At 36.6% G+C, this 24,649-nt stretch overlaps 1 protein-coding gene across 1 annotated transcript in view; it reads right to left on the bottom strand.

The window, feature by feature from the left end:
- The window catches only part of SLC27A6 (solute carrier family 27 member 6), a 72,011-nt gene that overhangs the window by 2,520 nt on the left and 44,842 nt on the right, over positions 1-24,649 (bottom strand). Inside the window, exons 5-9 of the mRNA XM_018050707.1 lie at positions 19,387-19,581; positions 12,081-12,171; positions 8,416-8,614; positions 7,320-7,417; positions 6,018-6,148 (exon numbers count right to left, since the gene is read on the bottom strand). Of these exons, the coding sequence (XP_017906196.1) occupies positions 6,018-6,148; positions 7,320-7,417; positions 8,416-8,614; positions 12,081-12,171; positions 19,387-19,581 (714 nt within the window). The remainder of the gene's footprint in view (positions 1-6,017; positions 6,149-7,319; positions 7,418-8,415; positions 8,615-12,080; positions 12,172-19,386; positions 19,582-24,649) is intronic.

Here is a 24,649-nt window from a genome sequence, read left to right as displayed (position 1 = left end):
CCTTATCTTTGACAAAGGAGGCAAGAATATACAATGGAGTAAAGACAATCTCTTTAACAAGTGGTGCTGGGAAAACTGGTCAACCACTTGTAAAAGAATGAAACTAGATCACTTTCTAACACCGCACACAAAAATAAACTCAAAATGGATTAAAGATCTAAACATAAGACCAGAAACTATAAAAATCCTAGAGAACATAGGCAAAACACTCTCTGACATAAACCACAGCAGGATCCTCTATGATCCACCTCCCAGAATTCTGAAAATAAAAGCAAAAATAAACAAATGGGATCTAATTAAAATTAAAAGCTTCTGCACAACAAAGGAAAAATATAAGCAAAGTGAAAAGACAGCCTTCTGAATGGGAGAAAATAATAGCAAATGAAGCAACTGACAAACAACTAATCTCAAAAATATACAAGCAACTTATGCAGCTCAATTCCAGGAAAATAAACGACCCAATCAAAAAATGGGCCAAAGAACTAAATAGACATTTCTCCAAAGAAGACATACGGATGGCTAACAAACACATGAAAAGATGCTCAACATCACTCATTATTAGAGAAATGCAAGTCAAAACCACAATGAGGTACCACTTCACACCAGTCAGAATATCTGCGATCCAAAAATCTGCAAGCAATAAATGCTGGAGAGGGTGTGGAGAAAAGGGAACCCTCCTACACTGTTGGTGGGAATGCAAACTAGTACAGCTACCATGGAGAACAGTGTGGAGATTCCTTAAAAAAATTGCAAATAGAACTGCCTTATGACCCAGCAATCCCACTGCTGGGCATACACACTGAGGAAGCCAGAATTGAAAGAGACACATGTACCCCAATGTTCATCACAGCACTGTTTATAATAGCCAGGACATGGAAACAACCTAGATGTCCATTAGCAGATGAATGGATAAGAAAGCTATGGTACATATACACAATGGAGTATTACTCAGCCATTAAAAATGCATCTGAATCAGTTCTGATGAGATGGATGAAACTGGAGCCAATTATACAGAGTGAAGTAAGACAGAAAGAAAAACACCAGTACAGTATACTAACACATATATATGGAATTTAGAAAGATGGCAATGATGACCCTGTATGCAAGACAGCAAAAAAGACGCAGATGTGTATAGCGAACTTTTGGACTCAGAGGGAGAGGGAGAGGGTGAGATGATTTGGGAGAATGGCATTGAAACATGCATAATATCATGTAAGAATCGAATCGCCAGTCTATGTCCGATGCAGGATACAGCATGCTTGGGGCTGGTACACAGGGATGACCCAGAGAGATGTTATGGGGAAGGAGGTGGGAGGGGGGTTCATGTTTGGGAACGCATGTAGACCCGTGGTGGATTCATGTCAATGTATGGCAAAACCAATACAGAATTGTAAAGTAAAATAAAGTAAAAATTAAAATTAAAAAAATGAAATAAAAGCATTTTCTTTCCACTTATATGCATTATCTTTACAAATAGCAACTAATTTATTAAACCTAAATATTTATTTTACTTTGTCCTAACTACTGAATAAATGAATGTGTTGGTATTTGTTTTGACCCAAGTGAAATCACTCAGTCGTGTCCAACTCTTTGCAACCCTATAGACTGTAGCCCACTAGATTCCTCCATCCATGGGATTTTCCCAGGCAAGAATACTGGAGTGGGTTGCCATTTCCTTCTCCAGGGGATCTTCCTGACCCAGGGATCGAACTTAGGTCTTCTGCATTGCAGACAGATGCCACAGGGAGACCGTAGGTTTTGACCCAAGAGTGCTATGAAATAATTACTAAGGCACTACAGGTGCTATGGATCTAGAAAGCTTACGAATCTTTGCTTTAAGGAACTTAAAGGAGACAAGGAATTTAAAGGGTCTGTGTGGTAATTTCAGGCATAAAGAAACAACCTTGTTTTAAGTCAGATGACATGTAGGGTCCATATCACTCACAGGTTCTATGAGTAGTTTGGCCATTTTTATACATCCTTATGAGCTAATTCAACTAAATCTACTTCTCTTTGAACTTTCTTCTCTAATCTCATCCCCTATCCTGCACTGTCATCACAGAACTAGATGTAATTGTGTAGAAGCATAAATTATTTTTTCTCTTTTGGAAAACTAGAAGTTCACTATGTAAAATTTGATGTTCTGCCATTTTTAAAGAAATAACAAAAACATTATACTAGGTAGTTTTCTCCAGATTAAGTAATTTTCATCAAAATATCACAATTTAATGGTTTCATAAGAGTTCCATAATTATAATATGCTAATTAACCTTACACTTATTCTTGAACTTACAGCGAACAGAAAAAAAAATTTACTACTATGAAGAATAACATTTTATACATAGCATTTGTGCATCTTTAGTTATGTCCTAAGAGCAAATTTTTGGAACTGAAATTACAAAATCAAAATATATGCATATTCTAAGAGTGTGATCACACATTTACCAAATCGTTTTCTAGTGAGGATAGCAATTTGTGCTTCCACAAGCAGACTGAAAGGACCAGTTTAACTGCATCTCGGCCATATTGAGTAATATCACATTTAAAATTTTTTTGTAAATTTATTGGCAAAAGGATCCTTTTAAAATATGTGCTAAACAAATTTTTAATAAGATGGTCATCCTATTCATTTTGCCAGAAGTAACTTATACTTTTGCATGACTTAGATCAGATCATGAATTAATTAATTAATTAAATAATTGTGCTGCCAACTATCATGCACTATGCATGACATTATAGCAAATGTCATTATATAGCAAATGTTTATTATAATAAACATACCACTCATGGATCATGAGTTTTAGGTGTTTAATGATTCTAAAATATCTTCTAAATTTGACAAGACTGATTTAATCTTTGGAGGAGTCTTGTGGCCAAAATATTTCTTCTGATTAATGATCATGAATTTTAAGTTGCCCTTGGAGGTACATGTTTAAAATATTATTTGATCCATCAACTTTCTACTCCATTAAAATATATTCTTCTGGGGCAAGATGGGAGGGACAGAAGAGAGCTGGGTGGAGTTATAAAAGGGTAACAAGAGGGAGCACTGTGGCAGTGGAATTGTTCACATCTTGACTATGGTAATTGATACAAGCCATAAAGGTTATAAAAATGTATGGAATGAGACACACATACACACAAATGAGTACAAGTAAAAACAGAGGAAATTTTAATAAGATGAGAGGACTGTATCATTGTCAATATTCAATAATCATTGTGAAAAATGGTACCATTAGAGGAAGCTAAGTAAAAGGCACAGATGATTTTTCTGTATTGATTTTTACACATGCATGTGAATCTACAATTATTTCAAAAATTTCAATTAAAAATGTGCTACTTCTTTTTCATAATTACTGGATAATTCCATGGACTGTAAAGTCCATGGGTCGCAAAGAGTCAGACATGACTGAGCAACTTGGACTTTGGACTACATTTACCATTTCTGAGCATTGCTATAAAAATAATCTGAGATAATACATGTAAAAGGTCTTAAAATATGATGTCAATGGAGATGTATCTGTGAGAATTTAGATGATACATCTCATTGGCCAAGCAATGACTTGGCCACAGCAATTACTCAGCAAATATTTTAATAAACAATATTAAGTCAGCTGTTGCTCTATTAGGGGTCTAACAGTGATATGACCCAGAAAAATTCTACATGATTATGTTAAGACAAGAAATAGTTGAACTATTTCAAATCCTAAAAGATGATGCTGTGAAAGTACTATACTCAATATGCCAGCAAATCTGGAAAACTCAGCAGTGGCCACAGGACTCGAAAAGGTCAGTTTTCATTTCAATCCCAAAGAAGAGCAATGCCCAACAATGCTCAAACTATTGCACAGTTGCATTCATTTCACATGCTAGCAAAGTAATGCTCAAAATTCTCCAAGCCAGACTTCAATAGTACATGAACCATGAACTTCCAGATGTTCAAGCTGGTTTTAGAAAAGGCAGAGGAACCAGAGATCAAATTGCCAACATCTGCTGGATCATCAAAAAGGCAAGAGTTCCAGAAAAACATCTACTTTTGCATTGCTAACTTCGCCAAAGCCTTTGATTGTGTGGATCACAACAAACTGTGGAAAATTCTTAAAGAGACGGAAATACAAGACCACCTGAACCTCCTCCTGAGAAATCTGTATGCAGGTCAAGAAGCAACAGTTAGAACCGGACATGAAACAACAGATTGATTCCAAATCAGGAAAGGAGTACGTCAAGGCTGTATATTGTCACCCTGCTTATTTAACTTATATACAGAGTATATCATGTGAAATGCCAGGCTGGATGAAGCACAAGCTGGAATCAAGATTGCTGGGAGAACTATCAATAACCTCAGATACCCAGATGACACCACCCTTATGGCAGAAAGTGAAGAAGAACTGAAGAGCCTCTTGATGAAAGTGAAAGAGGAGAGTGAAAAAGTTGGCTTAAATCTCAACATTCAGAAAACTAAGATCATGGCATCTGGTCCCATCACTTCATGGCAAATAGATGGGGAAATAATGGAAACAGTGACAGACTTTATTTTGGGGGGGGCTCCAAAATCACTGCAGATGATGACTGCAGCCATGAAATTAAAAGATGCTTGCTTCTTGGAAGAAAAGCTCTGAGCAACCTAGACAGCTTATTAAAAAGCAGAGACATTACTTTACCAACAAAGGTCAGTCTAGTCAAAGCTATGGTTTTGCCAGTAGTCATGTATGGATGTGAGAGTTGGACTATAAAGAAAGCCAAGTGCAAAGAATTGATGCTTTTGAACTGTGGTGCTGGAGAAGACCCTTGAGAGTCTCTGCAAGGAGATCCAACTAGTCTATCCTGAAGGAGATCAGTCCTGGGTGTTCATGGGGAGGACTGTTGCTGAAGCTGAAACTCCAATACTTTGACCACCAGATGCGAAGAACCAACTCATTGGAAAAGACCCTGATGCTGGGAAAGATTGAAGGCGGGAGGAGAGGGGGATGACAGAGGGTGAGATGGTTGGATGGTATCACTGATGCAATGGACATGAGTTTGAGTAGGCTCCAGGAGTTGGTGATGGACAGAGAAGCCTGGCATGCTGCAGTCCATGGGGTCGCACAAAGTCAGATACGACTTAGTGACTGAACTGATGTTAAGAGATGTTGAGGACTAATTTTGGGAAATTATTTTTGAGGCACAGTATTATATGAATAAATGGCTGAATAAATGAGCATGCAAAGTCACCTAGTAGCTGAGTAAATTTGCTTTCTTTTTACTGGACTTTTCTCCAGCAGCCTAACAAGAGAGGGCTCACCTCTATATCTTCTCTATATCTCGCAAAGGACTTCTCTATATCTCAGATGGTAAAGAATCTGCCTGCAATGCAGGAGACCCAGGTTTGATCCCTGGGTCAGGAAGATCCCCTGGAGAAGGAAATGGCAACCCACTCCAGTATTCTTGCCTGGAGAATCCCATGGACAGGGGAGCCTGGTAGGCTACAGTCCATGGGGTCACAAAGAGCTGGACATGAGTAAGCGGCTAACACACACACACACCTCTCAAAACAAATGAGTTCAGAATTCCCCCAAGATATATAGTCACTGAGGGAGACTCGACAGAATGAGGATAAAAATTAAAAGCAAAATTGCTTAAATCCAATTGCCTTGAGGGTCTACACACATTCTGCAGATACTCTGAGGTGGCCTGGTGGAATCTAATTTTAGGTATATAGCATCAAATATCTTCACAAAGCACAAAGGCATGTGTAAGATGTGGGTTTGTCTTGCCACCATCACGGGGACCATCATTTATCCCCACTGAAGAGGAGGAGGGCAACAAATAGGACAAGGGCAAAGACTAGCATTTTATTGTGCTCTTGTCTGTAATTAGACTTCAAATATGGCATAAATTAGCATCCTAATGCTTGTCATTGTTCTTGAAATTTTCTAATAAAAACAAAATGAACATATTGTCTAAGTGGTAAGTATTATTTTGTAATTAAACTATCTTGTAAATTCCTGGTCTTAAATTTTAGGGGTAGGTAAAATTACCTGCATTCTTAAAAATTGTGGACGGGCGTAAGCTGGTAAAAATGTAACAACTTGCTCATAAACTTTTTCCAAGTCTAAAGACTTGTTTGGTTTTAAAGTAATAGAAGCCATTCCTGCTTTTCCTTCATAACCTGAAAAAAAAGTTTGTAAAAAAGTTAGTTTTACAAGCAGTAGGTGAATTTAAAAAAAAATCCTGTTCATTATACACTGTTACAAATATAGACATTACATCTATTGCGTTAATAACTGCAACAGTAGCATGAATGAGTGGGACTGTCCTTGAGCTTATGATTTACTCTCTAGAAATGATTTAGGAAAGAGAAAGTGCAGAATCTATGTTTAATTACCTACACTACAAAAATGAAATAGATGGAATAGAAAACACCATAAATTACCCATAATTTTATGCCACTGCTATTAATATGAAATATTAACAGGAAACATTTTAAAGACAAATTTTTTTTAATGTCATGTTAAGTATCAGTGAAAAAAATAAGAAACTAGAGACATATTTCCATGACTAAACCCACAGATCGCTTACTGCTTAACATCCCATCCCATCTTTTTCCCCAGGGGTTTGGAATCTCTTGTAGCATTTCCCCAGGACCCAGAGACTATTAAACAGACTTTTCTTTTGCTGCCTTATCCAAACATCCCCACCATCAGTATCCCCTGCACATGCAAACATCAGTTGGAAAATACTGTCATTTGTTTAAAAAAAAAACACAAAAACATGGTGAAGGGGAATAGCTATACTGTGATTTCAAGTTGGTTATTTCTCTTTGCCATTTTTGCCAACATGAGACAATACTAATATACATATTTATAAAGTTGAGGCCAAACAGATTTTAAAATAATTTCTGAAAAAGAGTCAACTTAACTACAAGTCAGTGTTATTAAACATTTAAGTTAGAACATGTTCCTGTTTAGTGTTATGTATAAACTCTAGTCATCTAGTCATTACACATTGTGGTATGTACAAATTCTAGTCATTTTTCTCATCATCAAGAGAAAAATAATAGGCCACTGAAAAGCTATAACTATTTCTAGCACTATAACTTGACCATAGTTTTCAAAAGATGTGCTTAAAAATACATACATACACTAAAATGCAACTGGTACCATTCTCCAGGTGTGACCGTGAAGTTTGCTAGCTTGGGGTTATGACATCACTTTGCCAGCCCAAACTAAGACATCTTACTATGTGAAAAATGAAATGTTCAATTAGCAAGATTGTTGCAAATGAAAGAAAAGTTTCATTTCATTCTAAGAATCCCTTCCAAACCTGAAATCTATTCATACCTGGCACAACCACACCATAGACATTTGCTTCCTGTATGAAATCCAGCATTCCAATGATAGCACCAACCTCTGTGGTTGCTACATTTTCCCCTTTCCACCTACACAAAAAACAAGTTCCAGTTAGTGCTCTTATATGTTAAGAATGAGGCACCCGGTTTTAAGTTTCAGTGCCCTGCATTTGTCTCTGTGCAGGCACCTAATTACCAAAAATAATGGCAGTTTTCAAAATGAAAGACATTTCTAAAGAAGAACTTTGTAAGTCAGCAAAATCAGTATCTGTTTTTCAGTTAAAATTACTTTATCTGTTGTCTTATTGGTATAAATTGCTTACTGTAAAAAGTTTTTTTAAAATGTCATAAAAATAACTACAAATCTCTCTGCTTTGTAATATATTGATAATAACAGTTAAGTATAAAGCATTCTCTATCTATAATGATAGAAAACCTGAAAGGAAAGTGATAGGTGTCTTTCAGTTTATTGTGCCTCTTTAATTTCTAGGGATTAACCTCTTTGGCTCTTTTAATGCATATGAATGAATATTTTTTAAAAATGATTTTGCATAAGGTGTCCTTCTAACATGACACAAAGAAGCTGAGGAAAAAGGATGTTTCTGGACTGTCTATAATCTGGTCCTCTACTGTTCTATAGTCATTGATTAGAAAGGAAAATAAATTCATAAGCCTAAGATAAAGAATTAAAACATATAAGAAAGGTAAATTTTGCTATTTCTTTATTTTTGCCATGAAGTCAAGAATTAGACAATATTTGACTAAATTGTTTTCTGTTTTAACCCTATAGTTTAGACTTCACATCAGCCTGCCTGTATCATATAAAAAAAAAAAAAAGTCACTGATTTGGATCCAAGTGATCCAAGTGATTCACTAAGATAATTATAAAAATGACATTGAAATTTAACTTATGTTTCAATCTAGAAACAGATGGGCAGTGAATTTTTAAATGGGGAGCCATTACTGAGATAAAAGCACTCTGTGCCCTGAAGGTAGAGAGCAGGTGGTATATAATGTTTCCACAGAGCCTCCCTCAGAGCAGTGTTCACAATCGAAAAACAAGCTTTGCAACCAATGCTATTCCATACCTGAAAGTGTCTCCAATCCGGTCCCAAAAATAAAGGAAATTCTCCTGGTCTTGGACCATTAAATCTCCTGTGTTAAAGTAAACATCTCCCTTCTTAAAAACATCACAAAGCAATTTCTTTTCTGTCTGCGTCTTATTCCCAGCATAGCCAAAGAAGGGATTCTTTTCATTCACTTGAGAAATGAGAAGTCCGGGTTCCCCTGAGAGAGACAGGCATTTTCAATGATTTGATTAAAACTATTATTACACACACTATGTGTGTACCTTGTTACATCTGACCAATACCTCCAGTGTAGCTTATCCTTCTATCCTCTGAACTTATTTTTATTATATTTGACATCAATTACTCTGGATGCCTAAGTCTAGCACAGACTACCAAAGTATAAATAACTCTGCAAAAGCTAACAAGAAGGAAAGAGAATGTAAAAAAAGTAATTTTAAATTTATTTTACATCCTGAGTGGATACACCAATGGCTATGTTTTCGGATTACATAGATTCTAACACCAATAATAATGGCCATAATATAAATAACAACTAAAATGATAATTTTAAATAAGATTATGATGGTGGCAATATTTATTTATTGGGCACTTACTATGGAGTAAGCCCCATGAGAAATGCAACTGTCATTACTTTTTCAGAGAGATTCTTTGAAGTTGATCAATATAACCCCTATTTCACAGTGAAGGTGCTAGGGCCCAAAAGAGTGAAGTATATTAGTAAAGTTCAACAGCTAGAAAGGAAGGGGCCTCGAACTCAAATTCAAGTCTCTATGATCTTTCTGTATAATATTAGATTTTATTTAATTGATATGTTATTAAAAGTTTAAGAAAATGTTTATTCCTCTGGAAATCCTCAATAGGAGATAAGCCATGACATTTTTTGGTTTTACTTACATTTAGACACATTATCTAAAATAATTTTAATCAGGTATATTCAAATTAATCAAGATATTGCTCAGCAGTCAGCAAGGTAAAAAAACTACTTCTAATATTAGAAGACAAAGGGGACCGGCAATCGCTTCCCCAGAAGATTTCAAGGCCAATGACTTCTTTTGGCCACTGTGAAGACAGTTAACATCTGTGTGATGAGTCTGGTGAGGCTATATTCCAGCAAACTCTAAAGTAGTTTCTGTTATTTTAACACTCTTTCCAATTCTTACTGCTCCCACTCCTTCTGGACATTGAGGGTTCCCAGGGCACACAAGCCATTTGCCAAAATTCGCCTGCCTGCTTCAGCAGAGACCCCTCACTGTCACTGTCATCACCAATACCATCATCATCACCATCACTGCCACTGTTACACTTTAGGAGCACTTTCTGGGTACCAGTCACTATTCTGAGCACTTTCTGGGTACCAGTCACTATTCTGAGCACTTTACGTATGTATTCCATCTCAGTCTCATCAGAAACCTATTGAGTCAGGCCCTGTTATTATCTTCATTTCACAGGTGAAGAAACTGAGGGGGAAAAAATAGCTCAGTTGGTAAAGAATCCCCCTGCAATGCAGGAGACCCCGGTTCGATTTCTGGGTTGGGAAGATCTGCTGGAGAAGGGATAGGCTACCCACTCTAGTATTCTTGGGCTTCCCTTGTGGGTCAGCTGGTAAAAAATCCACCTGCAATGTGGGAGACCTGGGTTAGATCCCTGGGTTGGAAAGATCCCCTGGAGAAGGGAAAGGCTGCCCACTCCAGTATTCTGGCCTGGAGAATTCCATGGACTGTATAGTTCATGGAGTCCCAAAGAGTCAGACATGACCGAGTGACTTTCACTTTCACATAGCTGCCAAATGTTGGAGTTTTTTTTTAACCACCTCCATCTGACTCCATGCCTGCCTCCTTCTGACTCCAGGGCATCCCTGACAGCTCAGTTGGTAAAGAATCCACCTGCAATGCAGGAGACCCCAGTTCGATTGCTGGGTTGGGAAGATTCGCTGGAGAAGGGATAGGCTACCCACTCCAGTATCCTTGGGCTTCCCTGGTGGCTCAGGTGGTAAAAAATCCACCTGCAATGCGGGAGATCTGGGTTCTATTCCTGGGTTGGGAAGATACCCTGGAGAAGGGACAGGCTACCCACTCCAGTATTCTGGCCTGCAGGATTCCATGGATTGCAAAGTCCATGCGATATGACTGAGCGACTTTTACTTTCACTTTCATCTGACTCCAAAGGTTCTCCTCCCTTGCTTATTCCATCAATCCACATTTCCTATATACATCTCAGAAATTTCTAAGCCTCTTATATTTTCCTTAAATTTTATATTTTTTCTTTTTCTTTTTCAGGACACAGGTGATAGTTCTTTACCTGACAAATTAATTATTGCAAATGCTTAAAAAGGTTAGAGTATATTCTTATCTTTCCCTCTTAGGAATAATTTATGAAAGACACAATGATTTTGTTTTGGAGGGGCCACATGCGTGGCATGTGGGATCTTGGTTCCCTGACTAGGGAGTGATCAAACCCATGCCTCACTGCAGTGAAAGCACAGAGAAAGACACAACGCTTTAATGGGAAAAAAACTGAGCAATCCTTTTCAAGAATTGCAAAATTATAAAGTGAATATTTGGGGACAATCTGCTTCTGAAAAACCCTGAGATTTCATAAGCAGTTTGTGGATCCAAGTTCCAATATCATATATCATGATAGATATAATAAATAAAACACACTAGAAAAGTGGGGATAAACAAAGGTCTTTTCAATCTCCTTAGAAATGACTTTTCCCTTAGACACTGTCTATGGAGTTGAATTGGGAAAAAAACATTTGATAAACGCTCTTAGACTTGAAATTCAGAGGATTGGAGTATTTGCTTTTTAATAGATAAGGCTCATCTTTTTGTCCAATCTTTCAAGTAGTGTGGGGGCAGAGGGGAGGCAGGGAACAGGTCTATGAACTTTATCTCCATATTTGAAGTCATCTTCTGAAATGCAGTTGAAACATTATGAGGCAATAAAAAGTAACTTTGGCCTGATTGTCTCAGACTGGATCTCAAACCAATTTTAAGGGCACATCTCTACATTTAATTTTCTACCTTGATTATATGTAGCTGCTAGTTAATTGGGGCACTTGCTTTGATTAAAAATTTTCTAATCCAAAACTATAAGAAAGACTAGCTTGGAGAAGGAGGAGCTGGATGAGGAAGAGAAAGGGAGGGAGGTAACAAGCTACATGCCAGGCCTTCCACGGGGCTCTGCAAACATCATCTCATTTAGCTGTCAACAGCAACCTAATGAAAAAATATTGTCACTGCTACCCCACATAGAAAGAAAATGAGACTTTGATGGGTTAAGTGATTTGCCCAAAGTTGGACAGTTTCTAAGTGTGAGAGCCCAGATTTAAATCCAAGACTGTCTCACTTTCCTCTGTACATAGAATCATAAACTACCATTCATTGTTATATCTTGATGACATAGGACATTAGACATATGCAACTGTAGGAGTGGTGGATTAAGAAAACTTTAAGCCCAACAGTAATCACTTGAAAATTTTTATAATTACCATCTGAGTGACCCACAAGGGGCCTCTAACTTTTAACAATTAAACGATTCAACTTGCACTAAAAATCCAAATACATATCAGAAATAACCACTCTTTCTTTTCTAAATTCAGTAATTAAAGAGAAATTCAGAAAATTTACCTGAAGAGGCATCTTCAAATACAATAATCTTACCTTTTTTCACATCACAGCACCAGCCCTGCTCATCTCTAATGGGTTCATCTTTCTGAAAATCATACTTTATCAAGTGAAAAGTGAAAAAAAGCTGCAAAAGCAAAATTAAACAAAAACAAAATTTAGTAATTTATTTGTGCAGTAACATCCACTGGTAGGAGATTTAAAGTTCAGTCATTTGAAATACTGTTTGTTTCAATTGACTGAACTTTAAACCCTGATGCTGGGAAAGATTGAAAGCAGAAGAAAGGGATGACAGAGGACGAGATGGTTCAGTGGCATCACCCACTCAATGGACATGAGTTTGAGCAAGCTCCAGGAGATAGCGAAAGACAGGGAAGCCTGGTGTGCCGCAGTCCATGGGGTGGCAAAGAGTCGGTCATTACTGAGCAACTGAACAACAACAAGAACAATTGAAATACAGGATTAGAATGTGGATTTACTAAAAACAAGTAAGCTTTCCTGGTAAAAAAATTAAATGAATATTTCAAAATCAAAATTGAAGTTGTTATTAACCAGCACTCCTGTACTAGCATTCACTTGCACTTCTTTTATGTTGCATATTACCTTAGAAAAGTTTTACTAGTTTTAATCTTGAATGAATACCAGGAAGCAATCTGTGCACTAAATCACATACTTTGCTAACTACAAATAACAGGACCACTTTGTTGCCTTCTCTTTTTTGCAGTCTTTCAAAACATCCTTTGAAACGGAAATTTTAATAGAACTAAAATGTAAACTGGTAAGATCCTCTGGAGAAGGAAATGGCAACTCACTCTAGTATTCTTGCCTGGGAAAATCCCATGGACAGGGCAGCCTGGCAGGCTATAGTCCATAGGGTTGCAAAAAGAGTCGGACACAACTTGGTGACTAAACAACAACAAAATAGATACTATGTGAATGCAAGGATTTTGCTGTATATTTTAACTTATCATCCTCTGAGAAGGGATTAGATGCCTTAAAAGTACTGTTTTTGTCATTTACCTAGGCCTTTTCCCCAGTCTTTCATCTAAATGTCTTTAAACTAACCCCCAGCACTTTTGCACTCTATTGTGTAAGATGGGAATTTTTTGGAACACACCAGAGGGCTTCCCTGGTGGCTCAACTGGTAAAGAATCCGCCTGCAATGCAGGAGACCCTGGTTTGATCCCTGGGTTGGGAAGATCCCCTGAAGAAGAGAAAGGCTACCCACTCCAGTAGTCTTGCCTGGAGAATTCCATGGACTGCGGAGTCCATGGGGTCGCAAAGAGTCGGACACGACTGAGCGACTTTCACTCACTCACTGTCACACCAGAAAACAAGCTAGTTGGACACCTCTCCTTGACTCGCCATACTTCCTTCTCCTCTGCTCCTGTAACATTCATGTTACCATATCATGCAGATTCACAGAGGCTCAAAATCTGACCCTGGGAGAGAACTGCAGGTTGGTTCAATCCAACTCCCTCATGTCATACATAAGAAAATTGAGGTTTCCCCAATCAATTAAAAAAGCAATCTTATTAAGCTGAACCAGCACATAGTAAACTAAAATGAAGGTAATAAAGTAAAAACAAAACCTAGGAAGGACAAATAAAAGAGAGCAAGAGAGAAGGAGGAGGAGCGTGAGGAAGAGGAAAGAAACGAACAAACATAGAACAAAGGAGAAAAGATGGATAAGATCAATGAGCTAAGTGTAATAATACTATTAGCTATCAAAGACTAAACACCACTATCTGGATAATCAACATGTGACCACAATCACAATTCAAATGAGCTAATGAATTTCAATTAAATACAAATGAGAGCAAGTAATAGTAACTGAGTACTTACTGTTTTCCGGTCACTGTGCATAGAGCTTTTAGCTTAATCATTAAACACAGTATGAGGTAGAAGTTAATATTATCCTGTTTTAAGATGGGGTCCAATGAAAGAGACAGCAAAGCAAAATATATTGTTACTCTAGACATAAAGATTCTTGTTACAACGCAAGCTTGCGTCTTGGTGGTTTTGGTCTTTCATTGGCATAACCAGAGACTGGCCACTTCCTAATAACTGGTAAGAAGAAAGATTCCAGAAACTCCAGAACTGCATTTGTCATTTTGGGCAAACAAGAACAGAACTCTGTTTGCGACCCATCTTTCTCCCTCCTGTTTTACCTGTTTTAACATGCCTTATATCTTGAAAAATTTGCCCAGCAACTGTTAATACCAGCTTTAACTTTATTTCTTTGAGATTAATTTAGCAACCACATTCATGAGTAAGTTCATTCTGTATCAAATCACTGTCAGTGCATTCCTTATTGGATACAGAGGACTTGATGGTCAGAAATCAAGTAATTTTATAATACAAATGAAATTTAAACATATCATAGCATCTTCTAGAAGTAGCCAGGATCAGAGTATTAAGTCTCAGCTATAAGGATTTCTACTTTTTTTTTCTTTACCTTCAAGAGATCCCACAAGGTTACAAAAATGGTTCTGTTATAACAACACAAATAAAAAGTAGATGCCACATTTTAATATCTCCTGAATGTATACATACAGATATAGGAAAAGGTATGCATGTCTAGAACACAGCTACAGGGGGTCTCATTTGTAACTGTCTAGGCAAATGGGTCCCCAGAACTGTGTGGCACTCATCTGTGTGGCTGTGCACACTGGCCCTTAGAGTTCCCACATCTGTATGCTTCTGCATATTTAAATTTGTAAATTCAGAAGTTGGAAAGGGAACACAAAAATCATTTGCTCTATTAATACATGAGTATACTTTGAATCCAGAGAAAGTGACTTGTCAAAGTGAAAAAGCAGAGCTAGAATTAAGTCCCTAGGTACAGTGATTCTAATTTGGGATGTTTGGCCTCAACATTATACCACGTTGCCTAAACCTGTACATTACAAGCTCATTTATCCTACACACACAAATATAAACTTCCCATCTGTTGTAGATATATATTTATATACAGTAACATGTAATATTATATAGAGTTGGGCCATTATGAATACATATTTCTAGGTGCAACAGCATAGTTCTGATTGGTTCACAGAGTTATATTTAAAAAAATGATCATTTGTGAGGGAGGGTCCCGAAACAGTGGAGGAATGGGGTGGGGAGTTCACTTTCTCCCCCACAAATTCATCAAAAGATCATCTGGATGCTGAGCAACTTCTGCAAAACCACTTCTGAACGCTGGCGGAGGACACCAGGCGACCAGAAAGGCAGCCCATTCTCTTCAAAAGGAGGAAGGACAAAATATGAAAGACAAAGAGAGAGACAGAAGAGTTAGGGATGGAGACCCGGCCTGGGGAGGGAGTTGTGAAGGAGAAGTTCCCAAACAGCAGGAAACCCTCTCACAGGCGGGTCTGTGGGGAGTTTTGGAATCTCAGAGGGCAACATAACCGAGAGGAAAGGGGGGAAAAAGCCCACAGAATAGGCGCCTAACCGCAACTCCCAGCAGAGAAGTAGCCCAGACGCTCGCATCTGCCACCAGCGAGCAGGGGCTGGACAGGGAGGCGTGGGTGTCATTATCAGTTCTTAGGGTAAGGACCAGGCCTGAATGCCCTGAGGACAATCTGAGGGAGCTAATGTGAGATAGCAGCCCAAACTGTGGAATTGCCAGAGAGAGAAAAGAGAGACAGAGACAGAGAACTTGACCTGAACAAGGCTCTAACTCACAGCCTGGCCCGCTCACTCACAAAGGATTGAGCGAACACCAAAGGAGAGCAAGCTGGCTGCGTGCAGGCCCCTCCGCCCTGCCGGAGGCAGAGAGGCCGGCGAGCGACAGCCAGAGCCTGAAGGCAAGGGGCTGCTCCAGTCTCAGCTCCAGAGACCCAGAGGTCAGCATCCTCCACCAAGCTGTGAGCAGGCTCTCAGTTGCTAACCATGTCTTCCTTTACAGATTCTTTACTGTCTGAGCCACCAGGAAAGCTCAAAAGATACTTACTTTAAGACAACAGAAATGTTTATACAATGTGAAGGAAAGAAGCCTTTTTACCAAATCTCATAGTTTACTTTTTGTATCTATGGATTTACCACCATGAAAGATGAAGATAATTAGCACTTATACCTTCTTCTTTCTTCTCACCCAATTCCCATTTTTGTTAGTTATGAATATTTCTATGTTGTCAGGATTTACATTTCCATTCCATCTACAAATATAATTCAGAGTTTTAAATCTTCTACATTTAAATGGATTCAATCAAACCTTTTAATAGAAGGTGGTTCCTTCATTTCTAAAGCCTGCTTTATCTTCATGTTCACCAGAATTTTTCATTCAGTGAATATAAAGCAGTAGTATATTCCTGTAAGTACATAGGAATTACATTCTCTGATTTCTTAAAAGCTTGAGGATGCTACTTTGTTGCATTTGGACTTGCAGGAGAACTTCCTTAAACTAGCATTCTCAGCTGAAAACATTACTTTCCCTTTTGGGGGGAACTGGGTGTGATGTTTTCATTTTGAAAGATGCCTGAGCCATTTCCCATCTTCACCCTCTACTTTGTACATCTTTTGCTTTTTCTGCCTTAGCATCTGCTTATGGTTCTTCAATTTATATTCAGTAATTTCACCAGAAAATATTTTCTGATAATCATTCTGTACCATATATTCCACCCCTGAAATATGTGCTCTTTTTGCTAAACATTCAAATCTTTATTTTCAGGAAGTTTTCTTCTATTAGGTTTCAAGTAGTTTTTTTCATTTTGAGTTTTTTTTTTTTTTTTCCTGTAGGAACACAAATTAAGCACATGTCAGATCATTGTCTATGTTTTCATTTTATCTTTTTCATTTATTTTATATTAGTATTTGCTTATTCTTTATATTGTTTGTGTGACTTCTTAATCCCATCCATCTTGCTCCCTAGTAGTGTTTACAGTCTTATTTATTTTTAAGTCTTTCAATGTGATGTTTAGCTCTGTAACATTTTCATTTTTCTCTTATATTATTCTCCTTTGGGTTGAGCATGGCTACTTTTCAACTCCTTTTGTTGATTCATGCCTTTCTTGCACTTTCCTTTGGGCTCTTATTTTTAAACAATAATATTACAAGTTTTTGAACCATGGGAAATTATTTTTCTAAACATTTTCTGGCTATTTGGGGGGACTTATTTTGATATTCATCCATTTTTTTAGCAGTTTTTTATTTAGATTCATTTTCTTCCTTCTTTTTTTTCAAGTTTTATTTCTTTCGATTTCATGTTTGTTCCTTCCCAGTTATAATTACTAGGCATAGAAAAGGAGAAGGGAGTCTACAGCTTTTACGTGGATGTCTCTCAATTGAGCTCACCAAATTTTTTATATTATTTGCTTTGGAGGCATTTATGGGACACGCCTCCCTTCATGCATTTAAGTAAATAGGACACAGCACACAGAAAGACATTTGGGTCACAGGAACTTAGTGCTGTTGCTTCACCTTTTTCTTTTGGTTATAACATCCCACCTCTGTTTAGACTCCTTTCCGAGAGGGTAACTGTAAGCCTCCAATAGGTTTACATTTTTGAGAGACACACTTATCAAATTTCCTCATATAACTATGAAACAATTATTGGTCTAATTTTTTTCTGATTACCTGTTATATAATGAAACAATATGCAAAGGAAATGATGAAAGACTAGAATTCATATGACATTAGGTGCATTTTTTCCTTCTATTTCCAAACTGAAAAAAAAAAAAAATCAGAAGTTTTTCCAAATAAACTGGAGACAATCATAACTTTCTGTATTATGGACATTATAACAGTCTGACAGGGACTTTAATATATTAGAAAATTACAATGACGTCAAGCTTCATTGTATTCCTACTACATAATTACTTAGGAATGACTCAGCTTCACCAAAAATGTTTAATATTAATAGCAAATTTTTAATGGAACCAGTGCAATTCACTGAGAAAACTAACCGTAAAGAATGTAGTACTTGATAATATCAGCACTTATTATTCCACCAATTATTTTTGTTCACAATTCACATGAATTTCTAAAATGTCAATAAGACCTTCACAATCCCAAAGAACATATTTATAAAAAGTCTGTACCTTCTTTAAGTTTCAAATATCAGAGCAATTAATACCAGCTTTGAATCTATTTCTTTACTTTAAAAAATTATACTTTTATCTCTTTTGATACTCACTAAATAATTCTTTTCTACTTCTTTAAATTATGCTTTTTATCATTTCCTTCCTTTTATATTGAGTTTGTTTTAGCTGTTTTTAAAAATTAACTTATAGAAATGGATATTTAGCTCACTAATTTTCAGTTACTCTTCAGTTATTATTCTTATTCTTCAATGTAACATTTTCATTATCATTTGGCTTAAATTATTTTTATTTTTATTTTTCTATTATAATTTTTCTTCGACTCATAGATATTTAGAGATGCTTCATTTTCAAATATTTAGGAAAAGATCTAGCTGTTATTTTAAACATTTCTATCTTAATTAAGCTGTTATCAGAGAACATAATCCATATATATTTGATCCTATGAAATTTGCTGGAATTCACTATGTGGCCCTGTAATCTTTGTGAATGTTTTATAAACGCTTAAAAATAACGTATATTCAGCAGTTTTTAAATGCAGTGTCCTATATATGTTCATCAGTGCAAGTAGTTTCTTTACTGTATTATTTAATACATTATATCATTGAAAAAATTTTTGCATGTTCCATCAAAGAGATAAAATATTCTACTGTGATTCTGGATTTGCTTATTTCCCTTTGAGGATTTGCTTATTTCAAATTTTCATTTTTATTCTTTAAAAATATTATTACTGAATATAAATTCTATTTGATAATTATTTTCTCCAAGCAAGTTGAAGGTATCTGTCCACTATAGTTTGTCTTCCAAGGTTGCTATTCAGAAATCAGCTGTATTTTACTCCTAAGAAGGTAATTTCTTGGCTACTTTTAAAATGTTAGTAATATCTTGGCATAGTTTTTAAGGAAACTATGTATTAGAAGCCTACATATAATTTTTGAGTAATATAAAATTGAATGACAGTAGAAATTGTGGATGGAAAACACAGAAAATGAAAAGAATCAAATTAATATATATCAGAACCTATGCTTGCTGTTTATACATTTTATCATTAAATTTGAAAGCTGAGCAAAAGAATTAACTATCATTATCCCCATATTACAGAGGGAAAAGATGGGAGATAGGCAAGGTTTTCATAATCTATGGCACCACAGTTTACCTAGAGGCAACTACGTTATTTATAGGAGTTCTTAATTTTTTAAAAAAAAAAGTGATACTATTTCCTATAAGTTACAGTATAAAGTCTAGAAGAGAGATCAGCAGATCTTAATATATCTCTTTTTTAAATAAAATATTGTACTTACTTTGTGGAAGAAATTCGCTCTCCCGACTGATCCAATTTTCCCAGTGTGATTCATGAAGCTAATGTTTCCTTCAGTAGCTCCATAAAACTCACATATCTTAATATTTCCAAATCTGTCTAAGAATTCTCTCCATACATCACTGCGTGCTCCATTTCCAATTGCCAAACGCACCCGATGATCCTTTTCTCCTTCTCTCTGTTAGAAGAAAATATTTTCCTCTTAATTTATTAATTTCAAATCCCAATTCTTTCTGTTATTGCTTTACTTAAATGGCAACAATCCAGAAGTTGTATATGGCAAAGAGTAAAAAAATTCATGTAAGTCCCTGGCATTACTGGGTCCCCTAGCTAATGAACTAACACTGGCCCACAGTAATCCAGCTTTTATTTTCCTATATCTGGGAAAATCTCTTCCTAAATTTGAGATGCTGAAGTCTTATTTTCCCTGATATATATTTTCTTCCTTACCAGAATGGAAGTTCCTCAAAAATTTAAAAACAGAACTACCATGTGATCCAATATAGTGCACCCCATGAAGATGGGGAGAAATGGAAACAGCGACAGACTTTATTTTCTTGGGCTTCAAAATCACTGTGGACAGTGACTACAGCTGTGAAATTAAAAGATGCTTGCTTCTTGGAAGAAAAGCTATGACAAACCTGGACAGCATTTTAAAAAGCAGAGACAAAGACACTTTGCTGACAATGGTCTATAAAGTCAAAGCTATGGTTTTTCCAGTAATCATGTATGGATGTGAGAGGTGGAACATAAAGAAGGCTGAGCATTGAAGAATTGATGCTTTCGAACTGTGGTGCTGAAGAAGACTCTTGAGAGTCCCTTGGACAGCAAGGAGATCAAACCAGTCAATTCTAAAGGAAATCAACTCTGAATATTCATTGGAAAGACTGTTGCTGAAGCTGAAGCTCCAATACTTTGACCACCTGATAAGAAGAGCCAGCTCATTGGAAAAGACACTGATGCTGGGAAAGGTTGAAAGCACGAGGACAACGAGGCAACAGAGGATGAGCTGGTTGGATGGCATCACTGACTCAGTGGACACAACTCAAGGAGAGAGTGAAGGACAAGAAAGCCTGGCATGCTGCAGTCCACAGGGTCGCAAAGAGTGAGACATGAATGAGCTACTGAACAGCAGTAACAAATACTCATTGTGGCATTATTTACAAAAGCCAAGACATGGAAGACCCTAACGCCCATCAACGGATGGATGAAGAAAATGTGATATAGATACACACGAATATTATTCCATCATAAAGAAGAATGAAACCTTACCAACACAGATGGACTTTGAGGGCATTATGCTAAGTGAAATGAGTCAGACAAAGAAGGATAAATACTGTATGATCTCATATATATGTGGCATCTGAGAAACAAGCAAACAGCACAAAAACAAAACACACAAACCCTTAACAGAAAACATTTTGGTGGTTGCCAGGGGCAGGGTAAGGAGTGGGCAAAAACGGGTGAAGGGGGCCAAAATGTACAAATCTCTAGTCATAAGATAAGCAAGTGCTGGGGATGCACAATGCAGCGTGGTGACTATAATTAACAATACTGAATTACATATTTGAAAGTTGCTAAGAGAGTAGAAAGTGAAGTCACTCAGTCGTGTCTGACTCTGCGATCCTATGGACTGCAGCCTACCAGGTTCCTCCGTCCATGGGATTTTCCAAGCAACAATACTGGAGTGGGTTGCCATTTCCTTCTCCAGGAGATCTTCCTGACCCAGGGATTGAACCTGGATCTCCCACATTGTAGGCAGATGCTTTACCGTCTGAGGCACCAGAGTTGACTCTTAAACAACCAGGGATTAAGGACAAGGACCCGCCATGCAGTAGAAAATCCAAACATAACTTCTAGCTGGTCCTTAGTATCATCAGTTCCACATTCCCAGATGCAACAACAGCAGATCATGTAATACTATGATATTTACTACTGAAAAAAATCTGCGAATAAATGGACCTTTGCAGTTCAGATCTATGCTATTCAAGGGCCACTGTAAATCTTAAAGTTCTTATCACAAGGGAAAGAAAATTTGAAACTATGTACGGTCTTGAATGTTAATTAGACTTACATTGGTGATCAATTTGCAATACATACAATATACTGAATCATTATATTGCATACCTAAAACTAATATGTTTATGTTCATTATACCTCAATTAAAAAGTTACAGTAAGGATATAATATCAGCTTAGTCATGGTAAAACCATGATTCCCTCTGATGTACCATCATCCTTACAAAAGTAATATAAAATAACAAGAACTAATAATGTCAGCAATAATAATAAGATAGAGAACACAATGTCCCTGACACAATTAAAAATGGCCCAATGAACATTCTTTATCTCAGTTCCTTCTCAGTCTTAAGGAGATTTTTATCTATTGACTTTAAATAACACAGAGAATGGGAAAGGTAATTTCTCAACCTGAAAAGTGAAGAGATAAGAGGCATGTGACTAAGCAGAGGGGATAAGTTTGAACTCTAAGCCTGTATTTGGGAACACAATACACACTCCAGAGTGTGTCAACAAAGCATCAAAACAAAAAACTAAAAACATGAGGAAGGCAGAAATCTTGGTTGGAAATTTTAGGAAGCAGTTGCAGTCAGAGACATCCTAATACAGACAATGTATCTGGGGTTTGCCCTCTGCACATTGGTCAAATACTTGAGACTTACTCTCTGGAGAAGGCCAACCAGATACCATTTCAGGGGTAAGAATCTATTGAAAACAGTAGATTCAGTGCAAGCCTGAATATTACATGGTGAGATCTCACAGCCAAACTAATCTGCAGGGGTAGAAATCAGAATACTGTTTACATTTGGTAGAACAATGACTGATTTTTGATGATACCTAGAGGAATATTTTCAAGAAGAAAATGAATAAAATTGATTAAAAATACTTGAAGTGTTAAATCATGTTCAGAAATTTCAGCTATAACAGAAAGTTTTGAGATGAATTGGTAACAGGCATTTAGAAAACAAAATTTTAGAAGTCAATTAGTATCAGGGATAAAAAGCTAAAAATTATCATTATATTTTAATTACATTGTCTGTATGCTATGAACAAACTATATATGACTTTTTAAAATGAAAAAAACTAATCATCAACATATTTTAAAACATTTAAAACAAAATATTTTGAAACATTAATATAATTAGATTGTTGCCACAGAGGGAGAAGAAACATATGTGTGCGTGAATGACTATGTGAGTAGGAAGGGCAGCAGATGACAGCTAAAATTGAAAAATCAAGAAGTAGTAACATGCATGTTTTATTAAGAAATATAGAAGTAGGCCACCAGGGGTGGCCCTGGTGGCTCAGTGGTAAAGAATCCTACCAATTCAGGGAACATGGGCTAGATCCCTGATCCAGGAAGATCCCACATGCCACAGAGCAACTGAGCCCCGGTGCCACAGTCACTGAGCCTGTGCTCTAGAGCCTGGAAGCCGCAGCTACCGAACCACACGCTGCAACTGCTGAAGCCCAGGCACCCTAGAGCCCACGTTCCACAGGAGAAGCTGCTCAATGAGAGGCCCACACACCACACCTAGAGAGTAGTCCCTGCTCGCCACAACCAGAGAAAAGCCTGGCAGCAGTGGAGACCCAGCACAGCCAAAAAAAAATAAATACAATTATTCTTTTTAAAAAAAGAAATATGCAAGTAAATAACAACCAAAATATCTTAAAATAATTAAATATATTTACCTCTAGAGATCAAGTATTGACAGGATTGGGTACCATTTTCTCTTGAGAGTGCTATCTGATTTTTTTAAAAATTGTTAAAGTACTAGTTTAGTAAAATAAAAATTAAATTAAAAAAATAAAATAAGAGCCAAGGGCTGTGGATACATCAGAATCTGACCTGCTGATTTTGTTAGGCCTTTAAATTCTTAAGGTAAATATTCCACTGATAAACAAAACAAAATGAATAAACAAATGCAAACGCACTCAATCACAGTAGCTTCTTCCGAGACAGAGGATTCTTCTCTACCACTAAATACAACCAGGAGCAATTCTGTCCTGATTCCTCCTCCCATGGGCATGTCCAATACTGCCCACCTGGCATGGAACCAGCTTAAGGATTTTTCACTGCCATCTTTGTATATAAAAACAGTAGTCCTGCAAATCTTAGGATTTATTCTGCTTTAACAGAGAACAATCTTTTGTACGGCATAACTCCTGGATGCTTTTCAGGTAGGAGACAAGTTTTAGCAAATACCATTAATTATAAAATGAACTGGCACACTCTGGAAAACCAGTAAGAAGGTTGTTTGCAAACCCAATTACATAGATTTTAACCTATGTGGTCTATAGCTATATAAGCTTACTATTAATAAATAAGAATATTTATTCAGAGTCATTCAACGATATAGAAAATAAAATCACCAAAACTAGGATAAGGCTTTTGTCTAGAAATATTAAATTCACATATTTAACTCTTGAGATATGTATTTATTTAAAATGTTTCAATAATTATTCTACTTTTCTTTCCTTTAAAAGAAAACCCAGAAGATCATGCTTTGAGGGGTTTGAAGAAAGGTCAACAGATTCATTATTTAGTGTTGTGGGAAAAAAGAAAATGAATATTTCTTCTTTTGTTGGTATGCATATACTTCTAAGAGTAAAATACAAATGACATAATTAATATAAGGTATATAGATTACAGTTATTTTACAGTTTATTGAGATATAATCTAAAGTTTCAATGACATTATTCAAATTTTTGTTTATCTGATTAAAACCATGAGTGTGGAAGTATATAAATGAAAATAATATGATTCTTTTATTTATAATAATGATATAAAAATATATGAAGCTCTGGAGCAAGACCAAACTATATAATTATATTTGGCATATACCCACACAAAATCACATATATATACATATACTGTAAGGTGATCGGAGAAGAGAAACAAGTTTTTAAAAGACTAGTTTACACAGGAGTGGAAACTTTACCTGAAAGATATATAATACCCAGGGAGATGCTATCATAAATGCCATCAAGATGTTATCAAGGGTTACCTGGGGCTAAATCCAGCCTACTTCCTCTTTTAGTCAATAAAATTTTATTAGGACAGAATCATACCCATTTATTTGAATTGTCTACCCTGCTTTTGCAGTACAGATGCAGAACTAAGTAGTTGTGCCAGACAACATAATCCACAAATCCTAAAATAATTACTAATCCGGTGCTTTATGGAAAAAGCTTATTGACCTCTGCCCTAAATTATACACAAAGTGA

The sequence above is a fragment of the Capra hircus genome, chromosome 7 (assembly GCF_001704415.2).
Source record: "Capra hircus breed San Clemente chromosome 7, ASM170441v1, whole genome shotgun sequence".
Lineage (NCBI taxonomy): Eukaryota > Metazoa > Chordata > Mammalia > Artiodactyla > Bovidae > Capra > Capra hircus.
Note: the sequence above shows the minus strand (reverse complement) of the source record. Positions and strands in the feature narration are given on the sequence as shown.